The following is a 19399-nucleotide window of genomic DNA, read 5'->3' on the forward strand; positions in this document are numbered from 1 at the left end:
GAATTGATTTAGTCCGAGTTCAGATTTAGCACGTAATCATGTTCAATTTGCTCTACTGCACTGCCTAGAGATAAAAGGCTTGTGGAAGGGGGGTGGCAGCTTCGGCTTGTGTCGGTCTCTATGATGATGTCATTGGCATGAGAGAGCCAGCCGGGCCCTTCTTTACTCTGTTGTGCTGCCTCAGACGCTGCGTGCAGCGGGAGCAGGCTCGAGGTGTCTGAGCCTCCAACCAGCTCTGCAACCCACTCCGCAGGAGCAGGGCAGCCCCAGGACCTGGCCACAACAGTACCCATCCAGACGTGCCCGTTCACTCCCAACTCTGAAGCTGCCTAACTCTTCACTGAGAATTCCGAAGGGGGGAATGCCAGCCCCTAGCATGGACTGTGATGTTTCCACTCTGGTCGCCTGTGTGGTGGATGTCGAGGTCTTTACCAATCAGGAGGTTAAGGTATGCAGCTGGAGTCTTCCTTTTCATTGTTGCTGTTCCCGGAGCTACTTGGCAGAGCCTTTTCTAGTGTAGGGAAAATATGACTTGGGTTAATCAGTTGTAGCTTTATTGTCTGTGCTGTGAAGACAAGCGAAAGTGCATGGTGATGCTAGCTAGACTAAGTTAGGCGAGACCAGCATGCTTAATTTGAATGTGATTGGATATTCCATGGTCAGTTTATTCTTGTCTTCTGCATTAAGTGACCTATGGTCACCCCTTTCCCTGGGGACATGTTTTCCTAGTCTCTTTACAGTTTCTCCATCAATCTGGTTAATGTTCAGGTCCTGGGTATTGAGAGGGGTTTGAAATCATTGATGAATAGAAGAAAGTACAGGCAATCACCAGTACATTGAGGATGTCCTGACAATGGGGTGATACCCTTTCATGGCATGTCACTTAAATGCCCTGTGATGTGGCGCTCAGACTGAACAAAAGCGGTCCTACAGCAGTGTGTAGAAATTTGAAGTCAGAGAGCAGTGCTTAAAGTTGCTTTTGTCAGGAGCAAAATCAGCCAGTTGTTGTGCTCACATAGCTGTCTGTGAGGAAAGTTCAGGCAGAAATCCATGTCTCCATCCTAAGACTTAGAGTCACACTCATGCTAACCTTGGGTGTGCAGCAGCTGGGTCTGTTACCGGCAACTGTCCTCTAATTGCAATGATTCTCTTGGGGATGCTTTTTTTCAATTTGGTTTTCTATTATGAAAAAGATTCCTTGTAAAATGAGAATCTTTCCTTCTCACTGTCTAAATAAAGACCTAGCTGAGCTTCTTATTTATAAACAGAGAGGTAAGGGAGAGGCAGGGGAAGAGAGAAGAAAGGAGACAGTAACTCATGGGGAAGCAGGAAGAAGAAAGGGAGGATGTGCTACAGTCAGGGACCACCAATGTTCTAACCCTTACCTAGTGAAGCCCTGATTCTTTAAGCTGTGAGTGCAGGTGGAGATTAATATGTCACCAGCCCACCACACATGACTGTATCACTCAAGCCTGCAATTCTGCACACACTTTTGTATTGATCAGTCTTCTGGTTTGTTGTTCTTCAAATCTGAAGCATGCACCTCTGTATGTACCCAGTGTAAGTTCAACTCTCTACTGCTTCTCATAGGGAGGGTTGAAGAATTCAAATAGGAAGGTCTGGGCTTAGTTGTCAATGTCTCCTGGGTGGAAATGTGTGTGTGACACAGTTCTTCCACCCTTATGTGGCATGCACACTCTAAGAGGGACAGCTGTCATTAAACCCCCTCCAGGTTGAGGTTAGAGGGAGCTTCAGATCTACTATGGGTCACCAGCTAAAGTCACCCTAGCACTGCTGGGTCAGCACGAGAGAGTAAAACTGCATAGCCCCCTCTGTCTCCCCAGTTCTTTGCCTATATCCTGTCCCAGAAATCTCTCTAGCTACTCTCAACTCTTTAAAGCTCAAGAGACACTAGTGAGGAAGATATTTGTTAGAGTAAACTGGGTACTATACCTATATAAGAGGGATTAAAAACACACATGCATGCACATGCAAACAGACACACATATGAGCACACACACACACACACACACACACACACACACACACACACACACACACACACACACCATGTCTCTGTGATAAGGACATAAAATAACCATTCACTCAGTGTGTCCTGGAGATAGAGATTGTTCTGTGGGGCCAAAGGGACACATGGTACTTAGGGCTGGCTGAATTAGAGGGGTTGGTTGGCTTCCTGGAGGGACTGGCAGGTTTGTACCACCCTGCACTTGAGTGACTCAGTCTGTTGGACTGCAGCATTGTCTGTGATGTCAGAGGGGGAGGCAGATGGCCAGAGTGAATGATCACCAAACAGCCCAAGCTTCCCTCAGAGGCATAGAGTCTGGAGAGAGTCTGTGTGCTCTTTCCACCACCATCTCTGAGTCAGGGTGGTTTTGTTTATTGCGAGAGGCTCCTGATTTTCATGCCTCAGTTTACTCATCTATAATGTGGGAATAGTACTTTCCCCCATATTGGCTTATCCAGAGGAATAAAGAGATGTACAAATGTGAGAAAATTGAATGCACTACTCAACTTGTAGTCAGAAGACAATAAATGTCAGCTCTCTTTATTATGGTCATCATTTCCAACATGCTCTGAAGGACAGGGAAGTCTGACCAACTAGCCAAGGGAATCCAATTCCAGCATGGGATAATTCAGAATATAGAGAGTGCTTCCCTTCCACTCCCAGTGTCTCTCTCACACACACACACACACAACCACCACCACACTATCTAGAAAATATGGGTTGCCATTTCAGATATGTGGTCATTTAATTTAATTGGCAGCAGTGGCATCCTTATTAAGGCAAAATTTGTATTGTTTACTAGATACAAGGGAAATCAATGAGACTTATAGAGTTTTATGAGATCATTATGACCTACTAGATATTGTCTTAGGAGATTCAGATATAAAATTTCAGGTGGCAAAATGTGCCCAACTTTAATATTCATAGTTAGGTGCCAATAATAGACAACTGATAGTCAGAAATTCCACACTTCAAATCCTCTAATACTTGATGCCAATGGGACAGGAGAGATGGCTCAGCAGTAAGAATGTACCACTCCTGAAATATATCAGTTCCCAGTAACCACACTGGATTTTATGTTACCCACATCACAACCTCCTATAACTAACTACAGCTCCAAGGAATCTGACTCCCTTCTGGACACTTAGGACACCTGTACCCATATGCATATATACATACACACATAAAAATTTAATAAATACAGGCTGGGGAGATGATTTAGCTCAATTCCCAATACCCACATGGAAGCTTACAAATGCCTATAATTCTAGTTCCAGGGAATCCAGCTTCCTCCTTTGTCCTTCATAGGCACCAGGCACACACATAGTGCATGGATATACATGCAGGCAAAGCACTCATACACATTATATAAAATAATTTTTAAAAATAAAATAAATCTCAAAAAATGTGATGTCAACGATAACAGAGGCCTGCGTCTGGATTGCTTGACTTCAGGCTTTTTCATATTTTCACAGGCCCCCTTTTCTCTATGTAATCCCTACAGGAAAGCTGCCATATTGCAGAGATGAAGCCAATGGGCACTCTTTACAAGTAGGGTGGTTTATGTGAGGGAAGTGTAGCCTGTGCACATGCTGTTTCTCATGGTGACCTAGAAAACCACTCCCACCTGGCTTTTCACCAGGTCCAAAGGGGACCATTCAGACATCAATCCCTGAAAGGTTTTCAATGCTGCTGGAGCAATAGTATAGGAGAAAATCAGACCACTGGTGGTCAGCCGTATTTGCTCTTCTAGAAATCCCATCACTGGTGGTCTTGTGAACTTAAGCTGTTTATTTAGTTGCATGAGAACATGAATAAATACCTAGAAGTGTACAGGCATCACTAGAAAGAAACTGTGGTGATGAATTGGGAGGCATGTATGTGTGGGGGGAGGTGGCTTTCCTTGAATATTTTCATAGTTCTGAAATTAGTCATCTCACATCACCAGGAGCCAAAACTTAAAAAATAATGAAAGGTTAATAATGAAATTTGCTGCTCATTGTCTTCCGGTTCTTAGTTGTAGTAACATTGCTATCCCCTAAAGGGCTTTAAAAAATATTGACGATGCCCAGGCCCTGTGCCCAGAACTTCTAACATATCTGGTATGAATGGAATCTGGGCACAGAGCATCATAGAAAGCTAGTACCTTGTCTCTTCTAGTCATAAATTTGATATATCAAGGTCAGCCAAGAGTTGCCTCTGCTTAAGTACTTTGATCTATATCCTCCAAGCTAAGATTTAATCTATGCAATGTTGATCTTCAAGCTGTAAGAAATCCCAAGACTTTCCCAAAACTGTTTGACCAGTTCACCACATCTGCAGTTTATCTGCCTCCTCTGGGATGATGGTAAACTCTCTCTAGAAACACCACTAGAAGTTATGGGTGGGCAGCTATGTGGGCTCCATGGAGTATTCCGTTCTTCCAGGAGGCATCCAGACCTGGGGCCTCCCCTTCTTGGCAATGGTGGCTTCCCTCACCAATAAAAGGGGAGGGGTTCTTTCTCTATAGGCTGGAGGGTTTCTGATTCTTCAGTAGACCCCTGTCTCTGTGGACATCTATACTGAAGTCAGAAAGCCCACAAAACTCCTGTTTACTAACTAGAGCAAAGGAGAAACATGACAAGTGTCATGGGAAATATAGGCATTTCAAAGAACTTCCAGGCCTAGAACTTTGTTCATTCATTCGAGAACTTCTGCAGAAACAATTGTTATCTCCCAGGCAGTGCGTTCAGCACTAAGGGATAGGCAAGGCAGCCTGTCCTCAGAAAGTGCACATTCTCACTGGGGAGGCACACAGTAAATTAGCTTCCTGAGGGAGGAACTGCAATGGAAAAACAGCTGTCGCTGAATATATGGTCAGTGGAAACCTCTCTGGTTTTAACTGTTATTTAAAAACGTTGTTCAGAGAGATCTGAGACAGGTATAGATCTTAGACAAAACCATTCCAGGGAGAAGGAATGGAAGATTAAAAAAAGAGGACATCCCGCATCCCGTTTCACCTCTTGCCTTTTTCTCTGTTCACCAGAGACCCACACCCACGGAAGTCTACATGTGAACATGTCTGAGTATATGTTTGTGCACTACATGTGTGCAGGAGCCCACAGAGGTCAGAAGCTGCATCATATCCCTTTGCACTGGGGTTATAAGCAGTTGTGAGCTACCATTTTGGTGTAGGGAATTGAAGGCAGGTCCTCTAGAAGGGCAGCAAGTGCTCTTAACCACTGAGCCGTATCGCCAGCCCCAGTAATAATTCCTTATAAGTGCTTAAAAATATGAAAAGCCAAGGTCTTTTCCTTTCTTGTTCTATTTTTATTTGTGGTTTACAAGTAACAGTTGTGTATATCTATGTGCTATTGTGATATGCACTTATACTCTATATTGCTTGACTCAGGTCCCCCCTGGCATTTCCATCCTGTTTCGTAGCAATCCTATCTTCATGGGAGATGTTCAGAGGCCAGTCTACTGCACATTTCAAGACATACAATACCTTATGTGCAAGAGAACACTCATACCCCACGTCTCTAACTGTAAAATGGGGCATGTTGACCACCCTCTCTCCGTGTTCCCCACCAGACCTCAGGAAACTAACTGCTTTTCCACCAAGGGCTCCTGAGATAAGCTACCTGTTTTTAGACTCCATGAATGTACCAGCTCCTTCATGTGACAGTTGTTCTCTGTGTAACTTACTCTTTGTAACAGAATGTCCCCTTCGCATGTTTGTATTATCACCAACTGTATTGTTAAGGTCACTCATGAGTTTCTCTTCCCATTATCTTCCCAACCCATTCAATCTTGGACACATCTCTTAACCGTCTAGGTGCTCCATAATCATGCTGACAAAAAGAGACTGTGCAGTCTGTTTTTTTTCCTATAGAAGTATAGGTGACTGACTCAGTCAGTGTCATGCTGTTGAGTGGGTGATGGAAGAGACCAGCACTGAAGCCTGTTAATACAATGCCATTTCCTCAGCATTTGAACCACTGGGGATGTCAACTGACTTGCATTGTTTGGCAGGAGCAGTGGAAGGATGGAGAGAGGGATGCAAGTGAGCAAGTGGGCCTAGGGGTTCAGTAGCTGCCTTGTAGAGGAACTGGTGGGTGTCCGTTAGAGCTGGGGGAGGGGCTTCATGACCACTTCCGGAACTTTTCACAAGTGATAGGTGAGGATCTGGGTGTGAGCATTACCTTAATGTTTTTACTCTTTGGCTCCTTGTGGGCCTCACCATCCAGCTCCCAAATAAATACAGAGTCTTATTCTAACTTAACAATGTCTGGCTTTCGCTTGACTTGTTTCTAGCCAACTTTTCTTAGTTAGAATTACACCATCTATCTTTTACCTCTGGGTTTTTACCTTTCTCTATTTCTGTGTACCTTTCTTTACTTCTTACTCCATGGCTGGCTGTGTAACGGGTGGCCAGCCACTTGTGTCCTCCTGCTGCTCAGTACTTTCTAGTGAGCTTCAGAATCGGTGTATTAGAGAGAATGTGACCTCTGATGTACTTATTCTTATTTGTTTTTAAGTCAAAAGTTTAATATAGTTGCTACATACTGCTGTTCTATACTGAATAACCCAGCTTCCCAAGGGTTTATGACAACTGAAGGCATGGCAGTTTGCAATTTTATTTAACGTATACCTTTTGTGTTTTAAGAATCTTGTTATACATTCCTTTTTCTTTTTATTTATTCTTCCCTCATATGATACATCCTGACCCCAGCCTCCCCTCCTTCCACTTCTTCCAGCCCTCCTCACCTCACCTCTCCCCCAGATCCACTGATCCTCTATTTCCCTTCAGAAAAGAGCAGGCCTCCAGGGATATCAACCAAACACTGCATAACAAGATGCAATAAGACCAGGTACAACCTTCATGTTTAGGTTGGGTGAGGCGACCCAGTGGCAGGAGGTTAGGGGTCCTAAGAGCAGGCAAAAGAGTCAGAGACAGCGTAGGGTTGGAGGAAGTTTTCTGGGGCTCACTGTGAGCCTGATGTACAGGGTTCACAGTATTCCATTTACTTGTTTCCCCAAGGACTTGATGAGAGATGAACCACAAAGAATTGTAGAGCTTTCCAGATTGTTTGGAATTCAGCTTTTTCCTAGGAAACTCACCCAGAAAAATGAATCTCAGACTCTCAAGGGAGAAGACTTGGTCTGGGATTTTGTTCATGATACAAAATAAGATCTCCTGGTATATTATTATAGCCACATCAATAGTCCATCTAATAGAATTGATTTTTTCTTCTATGACTTGGCTATGCCTTTCTGTACTGACTAAGAACATCAACTCAGGCCATCTTTTTCTAGAACAGGATACATAAGCAATGAACAAAGTTAAGAATAGCAACAATATATTGATCATTTACAATTTTCAGTCACTACACAAAGTATTGTTTCATTCATTCACTCATTCATCAAATATGTATTGAGGATTTTCCAGGGCCAGGTACTCAGAATGGCTCTGGATAGAGAGATGTGCAGACCTGTTGGGCACCAAGCAGTCCTGGCCTTTGTGGCACTCAGTGTTCTTCTCCCCTTCCCCAAAAGGGGAGTGTCATTTTGACAACCGAAGAGCTTCCTTTACTGACAAAGGTTATTTGAGAAAGTTCTAGAATTAGACATCCTGGTCAGACTTCTCTAGTTGGCTATTTATGGTCATATGGTATGATCATAGACGATGAATATTACTGCTCTTATGCTTCAGTTTCCTCAACTGAAAATGGATAAAATCAATTATGCCTACATCAGAGTTTCATGGGAAGGACTCATACATTAGAGATGTAAAGAAGCAATATGACAGCTGGTACGGACAACGGGTGAGACTTTGTCTGGAAATTCCAGCAGGGAGCACAGCTGCTTTTACACTCCAGACTGAAGACCAGGTCTCCCCTACCTGAGAAGATTGTCCTCTTTGACTATGTGCTCATCTGCATGGGACATTCACATGGAATGACAAAGAGAAGAAGGGAACACACACTTAGCCAGCCCGATCCGCCATGATGGCGATAATAGGATCCCACCCCCATTTTTTTCAATTGGGTTTTGAATTTTCTTTCCAAGGCTCTCTTTATCTCTCCCTTACCTGTCTCTCACCAATTTTCTTGGCTAAAGGTGTGAACTGATCTTTGTCCCAGTTCAGCACTGCCCTCACATCAGGGACACCAGGATCCCTGAGCTTTATAATAGAAGTCACTGGCTCTGTGTGCAAATAGAATTACAGCGATGTGGATGCTGACATCCTCTTTGTGTTTCTTCTCTTCTCTTGGTTGTAATTTTCCTGGTACTTCCAAGCCTCCATGGGTAAGACCACCTCTTGAGCTTGAAATAGCAAGAATGTTGGGGGGGGGGGTGTCTGGAGAAACAGGAAGTGTCTCCAGACAAAAACAGTATGTATACAGAAACTTCCTAAAGGGGACGCAGCTAGGTGGAACTGAAAATTTGTCAGGCATAGATAGAACCCTTGCCCCAGCCAAGGAGATTTGGTGGCTATTGTCAGACTCAAAAGGAAACCCAAAACCTTGTTGGGGTCTCCAGGCCCAGAAGACCTTATCCTAGCTGTCCTGCTAATCCCACCTCCTCCTTATCTTTGTTCTTAATGTTCTACAACCATACTCTCCCTGCCCTTGCATCCCACTGAGCTAGACTGCATATGTCCACATGCCTTGATCCTCACTTTCTACAGTGCCATTGATTCTTTTTTCTTTTGTGGTCTTTTGGGACAGGGTTTCTCTGTATTAAGAACCATGGCTGTCCTAGAACTAGCTTATAGACCATGCTGGCCTTGCTTATAGAGATCTGCCTGCCTCTGGCTCCCAAGTGCTGGGATTGAAAACATGCACCACCACTGCCCAGCTCTTTGATTGTCTTTTGAGAGGGTAGGGAGTGCTCTCAAGTAGCTTGGGATGGCCTGGAGTTCACCACATTACTGAGTATGACATTGAACTTCTAATCTTCCAGCCGCTATCTCCCAAGTACAGGGATAATAGGCATGTGCCACTATGCTCTGTTTATATGGCACTTGGGATGGAACCCTGGGTTTCCTGAATGTCAGCAAGTACTAGAACTGTGCCACATCCCCATCACCTAGAGCCATTGATCCTTCATTGCAACATCTAAACCAGCACAACCCACTGAACACTCTGCATTCTTCAATCGGCTTTGCCTTCGGTACAGTCACAAGACAGTATTTTGTGTGTGTGTGTGTGTGTGTTATTAATTGTTCAACTTCCCCACTGGAGGTAGGTGTCAGGAGGGCTATTCTCTTCATCCACTGCTGGTCTGTCCTAAGCATGTGTAGGTCATAGTGCAAAGACTCTGTCTGTTTTAGAAGTACAGTAGGCTGCAGTTCTCAGCACCCAACTGCTCACCACCTCTTGGAAAGGGCTGGGCAGAAACTCCAAACCTAAGCTGCTTTAATAAGAGACCAGTTTGCATGGAAATAACAGAGGTTTTGATGCAAGATGCCCATTAAGGAAAGGAGAGGTTGAGCCCAGAGCTCATTTATTCAAAAATATCTTTAAACACCTCCTTGGGAGCAGGAATGTTAAAGGGAATTACAGACTGATCTCATCCTAGTAATGCTAAACTATAATTACAATACTTTCAATATTGACCTTCAGATATCATTTCTACTTTAAAACTGTGGAGATAGCTGGAAATTAGATTAATTACCCAAGCTGAGTCCAATTTCCCTTTTGCTTCATAGGCATTTTGCCCTAAAAATTCTTCTCAAATGCTTACTAACTTCTGCCATAAAAATGGTTTTCAATTCTGGAATATTTAAAAATAAAATTTGAACTAAAAGCCCTCCTATCCAATGTCTGAATGAATAAGCAGTAAAATCTGAATTATTGATGAGAAAGATAGTGGATAGTCTATTTTATATTCTGCCTTTGAAAGGAGATGCTCCATGTGTTGTGGTCAGCAAAATGGTGCACTGTATAACTAAACATATCATTAACAATAGTTAGCATTGTGCAGCCTCAGAAGACTTGAACTCTTTTTGAAAGAGTGCAACCATGTGGCCACAATTTGATTTGGCTAGGTAGCATCAGTCTTTCAATGCGAAGTTTGGTAGAATCTCTAAATTATATAAGAAAGGAGAGAGTCAAGTTTGTTCATGTTTTAAGTGTGTATGTGCATGTGTGTTTGTTTGCCTGTGCGTGAAGTCCAGAGGATGACCTTGAGTGTTGTCTTCAGAAATGGTGCCCCCGTTCTTTGAGAAGGTCTCTCATTGCCTAGGAACTCATGTATAAAGCTAGCGTGTCTGGTCAGCAAGCCACAGAGAACTTCCTGTCTCTGTTACCCAGCACTGGGACAGCAATCGTATATAGTATACAATCTTACGTTTTCATTTAGGTTCTGATGATCCAACAAACATGTCACTGATTAAGTGTCCAGGCTTCAACTGTATCACAATTTGTGTTGCAGTTGGTTGCAAAGGTATGATAGAAATCTGCTTGGTCTTTGGAGGCAAAGGGATATGGTTACTCTTATGTATGAATTTCTCCATGTGTAAGAAGGAAATACAAGTTTGGATGAAAAGTTGTTGGGATGATAATCACTCAGTGGAAGGAATCCTGATCTATCCCTTTGTGTGCCTTTAGGAATCCATACACTTTCACAATCATGGTTGAGCATGTGATGTAAAGTAGGAGATACTTATACATAGGAAGGGTGGAATAAGAGGCATAGTTTCAACCTCCTAGGCTGGTAGGGGAGTGAAATAGACACATAGAAATGAGGGGAGGCCTTGGTTTGCTCTGGTTTCATTTTATAGACGACTGGAAGTGGTTATAAGCTGGTGTTCTGGGATGACAGGAAACATTCCCAAGGGGTAATTACTGAGTTACAGCTTTATAGGTTAAGAAAGTACTCACCAGATGAGGGCAGGGGGAAGGGATAGAACCCCTGGAGGGGCCTGCCCCAGGGCAGAAATGCCAGGGAGGGTGATTCTAGGAAAAAAGATACCTGGGCAGTTATGAGGTCATACCAAAACTGGGCTCACCTGAGGAAGGAGTTTGGAATACCCCCTCAGTGTCAATAGGACTGGGCTATGGAAGCAATTTTTTTTTTTGGCAGATCAGAGACTTGTCACCAGCTTGGACTGAAAGTTCTTCCTGATTATGTTGTGACTTGTGGATAATGCTGCCAAGAGGGGAGCAGGGAAGAAATGGCTGCAGCATCCCCAGCAGTGAGAGCCTGCAAGGCTCAGCCCCTAGGTCCCAGGATCCTTGAAGCATGCTGATTGCCTTCTAGTTATTCCTCTGGCTTTCTAATGAGGGGAGACGTTAAAATAGGAAAGCAATCATCTTGAGGATATGATTAGGTTCCATTCAATGGGGTTTGTGGGGAAGGAGCTCGAGTCAATGCGATGTGTGTAAGATCAGCATGGTTTTCTAGGATCAGGGATCTAAAGTCAGGCCTCCCATCCCTGTTCCTTTGTGCTCTGTGGGCAAAGCAGAGATACTCAGAGTCACAGGTGGATTTTATGTATACAGCTATTCTGCCTTGATGCCCTCACATTTCTAACAACTTCAAATGAGAAATGCAGTGATTTCCAGTGCTGCATCTAGAATATTCTAGGCTATTCTGGAGGCAGAATGATACAGTTCTTATTTGTTACTTTCTCAGATGTAAAAAGAAGATAAAAATGTAGAAAAAGTACTGTTGGGGCATACATACAACCTCCTACACAAACACACACACACACACACACACACACACACACACACACACGCACACGCACACGCACACGCACACGTACACGCACACGCACACGCACACACACAGAAATCCAATTATTACTTATAATATTCTTATGGGATAACACTCTCAAAGTTGACCATATAAAAAGGGAAAGGTCAATGTTATGTCATTTTACTTGACTGTCACAGCATTCCCCAGTCATTCTCCAACACAGAGCTCCATAAAGGTTGGAGGGAGAAACAGAATGGAGGAGGTGGCAAGGGGATGAGACACCCTTCCCTCTACCCTGGAAGAACAGACTACAGACATTGCACAGACCACTTCATCCCACATTCAACAGAATAGAGTGTGGCATTTGGACCCATCTGTGTGCAAGAGAGGCTGAGAACATCACCTTGTTCTGCATGACCCTCTGCCCAGGCACAAAACCAGGGTTATCTCAGACACAGAGAAAATGGATGGTAATTTCTGTGCAATTAACAGATGCATCCTTCAAATGAAAGACTTAAGCCAATTCCTAGGTTTTCATCTGCTAAGTAGAAGAAGCTAATGAGGCCTTAAAGCATACATCTCAGGACTTCAGTCTGACTATTGTTTCTGGGTCATATAAATTTGGAGTCCCTTAGGGCTTCTTGTCTATATCGCCTATTCAGTTGAGTCTTGAATTGAATCTCAGGCTTCAGAGTTAGAAAGGAGAAAATTAAGGGCCTGCTTCCCAGCATAGCCATCTCTTCTTTAGATTCTAGCCTACCTTTGGAGTCCTCCAGTGATGGGACCCATAATCCTTCACGGATTGTACTGAAGCCCTATAAATAAAAACTACTTATCCCAATTGTTCTGTGCTCTGCAGAGCAAGACTATTCTTTGGCTAGAAAAACACTTTTGGTCTTTGATGCCAACTGATTGGCCCTGACTCTACTCCCCAATCTACTTGTGGTGACTTTTTTCTAGATTATTTGTTCACAAGACATCAATCAAGTTCCTGCTGCCCATAACACAGGTCTGGCTGACTTGCGTTGTTTCAAATTATCCTTTGGTTGTTCATCCCTTTTCTCATCTCTTCAACATGCCTGAATCTCCACACTTCAGCTGATATCCTAATCCATACCAGTTGCCAGCCTCTCAGAGAACGTGCTAAAAGATGATTTAAGGGTGAAAGAAATCACTCGAACGTCAATCATGGCAATAAATTCATTCCTATGGCTCACCTCACAGCCTCTCTTTCCCCATTCTCTACCAGAGCACTTCTTTTCTTTTTTTAATTTTCATTTTATTTTAGTGGTATTTTGCCTATATGTATGTCTGTGTGAGGGTGCTGGATCCTGAAGTTACAGACGGTTGTGAGCCTCCAGGTAGGTGCTGGGAATTGAACCCAGGTCCTCTGGAAGAGCATTCAGTGCTCTTAACCACTCAGCCATCTCACCAGCCCCAAACACTTAATTCACTTATCTATTTTGTCCATTAACTGTTTCTTTTCACGAGAATAAAAGTCTATAGAAACAGAAATTTGTTTATGAATGAATCCACAGATCAGCATGGAATAGGAACACAGAAAATATGTGCTGAGTAGATGGTTGAATATCAATAATAGAGTGATTATATCACCCTGTGAATCCAGCCATTTATGTCTATTATTCCCGGCTTCTGCTATGACTCCCTTCCTCTTCTTTCCCTATGCATAACTCTAGTGAGTGGCCATATAGCCATGAAGCCTCAGATATGCCAGATTTGGATTCCTATGACACATCTTGTTTGACGTGTAAGATACACACACACACCTCTGCCTAGTGCTCCCCTGATATCTTGCATCATCTCTAGCACTGTATTTATTTCAGTGTGTCACCGTGGCCTTCAACACAAACAGTGAGCACTTCGAAGCCAAGGGTCCTGTTTTCCTTCATCTTTGTTCTCCATCACTAAACACTGTAGCTGAAAAAGACAAAATAAGCCGTTGATAATGACTTATAAATACTATTTGGAAAGGTAGGCATGTGGCATATACCTATAATCCCCAAACCCACAAAGCTGATCCAAAACAAACAAACAAACAAACAAAAAAAAAACATGAATTCAAAGCCAACTTGGGCTACAAAACAACACTTGTTAGAAAAAAATCAGTTTCTGTAAATATTTGGCATGAGCTACTCCTGAGATCTGAAGATTAAAGTTTTCTGTTCGGGCAATGTTTATGGAGTGCTCATTATATTCCAGACCTGTGTTAGACTCTGATGATACTGGAGAAATCAGAGGCCCTTTTGGGTTTTGGGGGGAATCTTAGTCTCACTAATAAAATAATCTAAAGATGGACTCACACAGGAGCTTAAGGTTAATTTTATTGGATTTAGAACATAACCCCTCAGGGCAGGCAAGCTGTAACTCTCAGCAACTTCTTGGAGGAGAGGAATATAGGGGAAGGAAGAAAGCTATACGGCTTCCCTGAAGAAGGAGGGAATACATGTGGCAGAGAAGCAGCCACATTGAGGGGCTGTAGAAAAAGAATAAGGAAGTCCAAAGTACCAGAAAAAGCATATTTAGGTTCAGCTCCAATGTGCATGCAAAGAAGAAAAGGAAATAGATCTATCTGAGTCAGGACATCATGGTTCCTCACGGGGACTCTGCTAGGGGCAGGAGTTTGGGATGGAAAAGTCTAATGTCTCATTAAAGGAATGATTGCTCACTTATTTCCTTAGCATGGCTTAAGGGGTGCTTGCCTTCCTAGGGGTGGTCCCTTAGCCAGATGATGGACTGGCCCAACTGGAATGTTAGTTCCGTACAGAGCAGAGATCCTATTCTCATGACAAGAAGGAGTCTTCTTTTAATGTTCCCTTGTTATACCCAATATAAAGAAGTTCCATCAAATAAGTCAATAAAAACACTTCCTGTTAAGCTTTCTCTAGTGGGAGAGGAGAAATGATAAGCAAAGTAATAAAGTTTGCTAACATGACAGGAGTGCGACCTTTAGGAAGAAAAGGGTAAAGGTCAGGAAAGGAAGAGAGCAACTCAGGTCGGATTCTTCCCTACACAGTGGCAGGCAGAAGATGACACTAGCAGAACCTGAAAGCCTCCAGAAACAGAGTTCTTACAGTGAGCACGGCACCACACTGAGGCTCAAGAATTCAAAAATAGAGCTCTCCAGTGAGAAGACTGGTTCGTCAGCCAGAGTACAGGAAGTGTGAGAGCAGCCGAGATAAAACGGGATACCAGTGGGCTATGCGAATAGAGAGAGCTGACTTTCCAAATGCTATGTAAATGTCACCATTGCTATCCTCCTCGTCATCTCTCTGTCCTCGGCCTGCCCTTTTCCTAGTGTCTCATTTCCTTTAGAAGTGTCTCTGCCGCTGGTAGGGTGGTAACCCCCTGTGCCGTGTGCATTTATTCAGATGAACTGCAGAAGTTCAGCTCTCTGAGGCTATAAGAATATCGAGGGTTTTATAGGGCAGCCATTGTTCTAGAATATTCAGTCATGACCATGGTCACTGTGGACCTGGAGAAGGCTAGGAGGAAGGGGTTTGGGAGCATCTATTGACAACATTCATCATTTGACTTCTTTCATGAGAGATGGCCACCCTTGAGGCCACACAGCCTCCTCAGATGTTATCATCTGTTGACTCACTGCTTACTACCCACTCTGCTTCCTTCTACCATCAGAGAGAGGGAGAGAGAGCGAGAGTGAGTGAGAGCGAGAGAGAGAGAGAGAGAGAGAGAGAGAGAGAGAGCATGCATGTACACTTGGGTATGCTCTGCTGTGCATACACTCCACAGAATGCTGCCTTTGCTGCCTCTTGCAGTACCCATCAAAGGCTTCCTCCCCACCACCTCAGCAGTGTGGACTGAGCACATAGGAGCTCGGAGCTAGGCCAGCATCCAAAGCAAAGACTGTAATCAAACAGGTTCAGATGAGAACAGGACAATGCCCCAGTTGTAGGACAGTCAGCTTCTTAGCATGTTCCTTATAGACTGAATTGGTCTGAGTAAGTTTAGTGTCTTAGCCTAATGTCCTTAAAGTCTGATCCTGGTCTTGGCCCCTCTTCATCCACAGAGAACTACTTTCAGCCCTGTGGTTAACAGAGCTACACTGATTCCAAAATAAATGGATAAGGTAGCTGCCTTGTGTTAGCCACTCACACTGAAAGGTGTGAGTTTTCCTTTGAAGCTATAGTAGGGTAGAAATTGACCCACAATGGAGATCTGATAAAACTACATCAATTAAGCAAAAGCCCTATTCATAGTCATCTTAGCCTGGGCTCCCCAGAGAGCTAAGCCAAACACCAAAGCTAAATGAAACAGCCGTGGTAATGACTGAGAGCCAAGAAGCAGGGATGGGACTGAGTAGCTTGGAGCACAGAGGGTCTTACAAGTATCAGGGCAGGTATGGGGCAGATATCCATTATAGGAACTGGTCACTGAACTCCATGAAAAGTGTGGGCAATTGTACATAGCAGGATGCAGAACAATCTGTCCAGGAAAAGAAAAGAAGACCATTTACCCGTTGGCTCCCAGATGCCATGGGAACTTCTTACACGTTAGTAGAAAGTGAATTCTAAGGGTATGCCAGCACAGAAGCCTGGGATGGAAGGAGACAGACATGGTGGAGAAGCCTCCAAGCTGCAAAGTATAAAATGTTAATCAGAATGTGCCTGGGAATCGATGGTGCAGCCAGGACTGGTTAGATGGGAGCTAGGTTATGAGACTATGGAGTGATGCCCTGGGGTTATCTAATGCAGTCGTTTCGTAGTCCTCACTCTTTATTGTCAGCCCATCTTAGTCTAAGAAAGGCATAGGATTGTTTGTATCCTTAGCAATTGCATGCTTCTCCTCAGGAGCCCCCATTCCATGCATAGCCAGGAAAGTATAGTAATTATTCAATGAGGGTTTAAACCCCCACCATCCTCAAAACCCTGGAGATGCTTGCAGTGCAAAACCTTCAGTGACTCAGACGATGTGATAATTGTTCTGTCATTTTCTCTCAAGAAAATCTTCCCTTCCAGCTTTAATTGTAGATTCGTTGTGTTATTGTTGGCCTCAGCAGGGTGTGGTTGAGACAGGCTCTCACGTAGCAGGGGGTGTCCTTGAACTCTAGAGCTTCCTCCCTTCACCTCTCAAATGCTGGGATTGCTTGCATGCTTCACCATGCCCTGTGTGGTACTTTGAATGTAATTGTCCCATTAGGTCATAGGGAATAGCTCTATTAGGAGGAGTGGTTTTGTTGGAGGAAGTATGTCATTTTGGGGTAGGCTTCGAGGTCTCCTATGCTCTAACTCTGCTCAGTATGGTACACAGTTCACACCTTGTTGCCTGAGATCAAGATAGAGAAGTCTCAGCTCCTTCTCCAGCACCGTGTCTGCCTGCATGCTGCCGTGTCCTGCCATGATGATATTGGACTGAACCCCTGAAACTATAAGCCACACCAATTAAGTGTTTTCCTTTATAAGAGTTGTCATGGCCATGGTGTCTCTTCACAGCAAAAGAAACCCTAAGTCAGCCTGATTCCCCCCTCCCTCCTGTCACTTCCACTTGCCTCAGTGCCATCCTGTTGCTTCTTTTCTAACCTCTCCTCATCTTGTCTCCTTTAGCTGACACAAAGCTGTGTTACCTGCATCTCCTAGACCTGCTAAGTCAGCAGGAAATGACTAGATGCTCTGACCATCCCCAGTTAGAAGAGGCAAGGTTTAGAGTAGGTAGACTTGTTAAATAAGACCAGGGCACACGACACATAATAGGTAGAAAACTGGACTTCAAAAGAACTCAAAACAGTGAGATGGCTCTGTGGCAAGGGTGCTTGCTGTCAAGCCTGGCTATCTAAGTTCCATCTCTAGTTCCCACATGACGGAAGGAGAGGACCAACTCCCGCAAATATTCCTCTGACCTCTACATGCACAGCATATACACATGTACACACGTGCATGCACACACATACATACATATGCACAAATTTAATGAATGAATAAAAGAAAAATTAAAAGAATTCCTATTCGTTAGAAGGTACTACTTAGAACATTCATCTTTTATATCTGGCAGAGGACATGTTCCCAGGATGTACACAGCAAGTGCAAAACCAAGTAAAAGAAGAATCCAATTAACGATTGAGAAAAATATGTGAACAGATATTTCGTAAATGAAGATATCTAAATGAAAGAGAAACATTAGTCTTCAGGGGAATGCTAATTAAAACCATTCCAAGACACCATTGCACAGTTAACAGAGTGGCTAAAAAGCAAAAAGACAGCCAGTGCCAAGCATTGGCAAGATTGTGTAACAACTGGAACTCTCATACATTACCAACAGGGGGGCAAATTATTACAACTTCTCTGGAAAGTCATTCACAGTGTCTTCCAGAACTAAATATATGTCTACCCTGACATCCAGGGACTCAAATTTGTGAGATAAATGAGTTCATATGTCTACCAGAAGACACAGACAAAAATGTTTATAGAAACTGACTCATAACAGCTTTAAAGTGGGTATGTTCCAATGTCCCCACCAGGAGAACAGGTGCCTGAGATTATGTGACCTTACACAGCAGAAGGTTATACTCTCCTGTCATATTGTAGAGTTAAGAAGTCAGGCTTTAAGACTACCTAATTCCCACGTACACAATGTTTGGGAATAGGCAAAACTAATCTATAGTGACAGATGCCGGAAGGGTGGCTACTCCAAGGGCTGGGGAACGTGGTTCATTGCTGGCCAGTTAGCATGGAGCCTCCTAAGGTACTGTGAGTGGTGGTTGTGCTGTGGTTAATTATTCTGTACTGTAACTACCCAGACAAGCTGATGTGTTTTGTCTATGTGTCTTAGATATCAATAAAAACAAATTAAGAAGGTGAGTAATTCAGGACAGAAACTAGGTGATCCATCTCACTGGGAAGAAGGTCCAGGATGTACTGTGGAATGAGAAAGACAATGTCACCATGAGGAGATTAGGCACAGACCCAGAAACCTACCCTTCAAAACTTACCTCTACCAGTTAGCCAACTAATTCTGGAAAGTAACCAGTTCAGGCCTTGGTATCCCCATCTACTAAATGGCCAGTTGCTAAGGATACCTTGTGTACCTTAGAGTACACATGAGTCTAATGACTTTCTTCTCTCCCAAGACCCAGATGAGGACACATGCCTTGTGTTAGTCTTGCCCTGCTCAACAACACAGGGCCCTTAGAAACAGCAGGAGGAGGGAGCTCAGCAGTCTGTAGAGCCTACTTAGAGGTCTGCCAGGGTTGCCTGGGTTATGTCAGCACTGTGGTAAAATGAGAAAGTAGGTTCTGGAGTCCTGGGCCTGCCTCCCCCACCATGGATGTGAACTTGTTTCTGGGCCCTTGCTGGCTCATCTCCTGTCCTGTTAGGGAAAGCCTGCTCCCAGCAGGGCAGTGCAGTGCTTAACTAATGCAGTAGGTGTTTGAAAACCAGACCTAAGATTTACTACCACAGGGGTCTTACAAGGGTCCAACAGGTTTTCCTGAGCCCTGGCTGTGAAATTAAGTGGTCACCAGCACATTTGTGAGAAGGAATGAACTGAAACGTGGAAAAGCCCGTGGTGCCTCTCTCAAAGCAAGTGCTGACTTCTGTAAGCCATTGTTTTCCGTGGAGCACATGCCCATTGAGCTCACTGACAGTGGCCTCTGCTTCAGCAGATACCATAGGTAGTGATTAAAAAAAGAAAAAAGAAAAAAAAAAG

At 43.8% G+C, this 19399-nt stretch overlaps 1 protein-coding gene across 1 annotated transcript in view; it reads left to right on the forward strand.

The window, feature by feature from the left end:
• The first annotated feature begins 361 nt into the window (after window positions 1-361).
• Window positions 362-19399, forward strand: part of Rcan2 (regulator of calcineurin 2) — an 81608-nt gene continuing 62570 nt past the window's right edge. The window contains exon 1 of the mRNA XM_027387447.2: window positions 362-448. Within this exon, the coding sequence (XP_027243248.1) occupies window positions 362-448 (87 nt within the window). The remainder of the gene's footprint in view (window positions 449-19399) is intronic.

Source organism: Cricetulus griseus (genome assembly GCF_003668045.3).
Source record: "Cricetulus griseus strain 17A/GY chromosome 1 unlocalized genomic scaffold, alternate assembly CriGri-PICRH-1.0 chr1_1, whole genome shotgun sequence".
Lineage (NCBI taxonomy): Eukaryota > Metazoa > Chordata > Mammalia > Rodentia > Cricetidae > Cricetulus > Cricetulus griseus.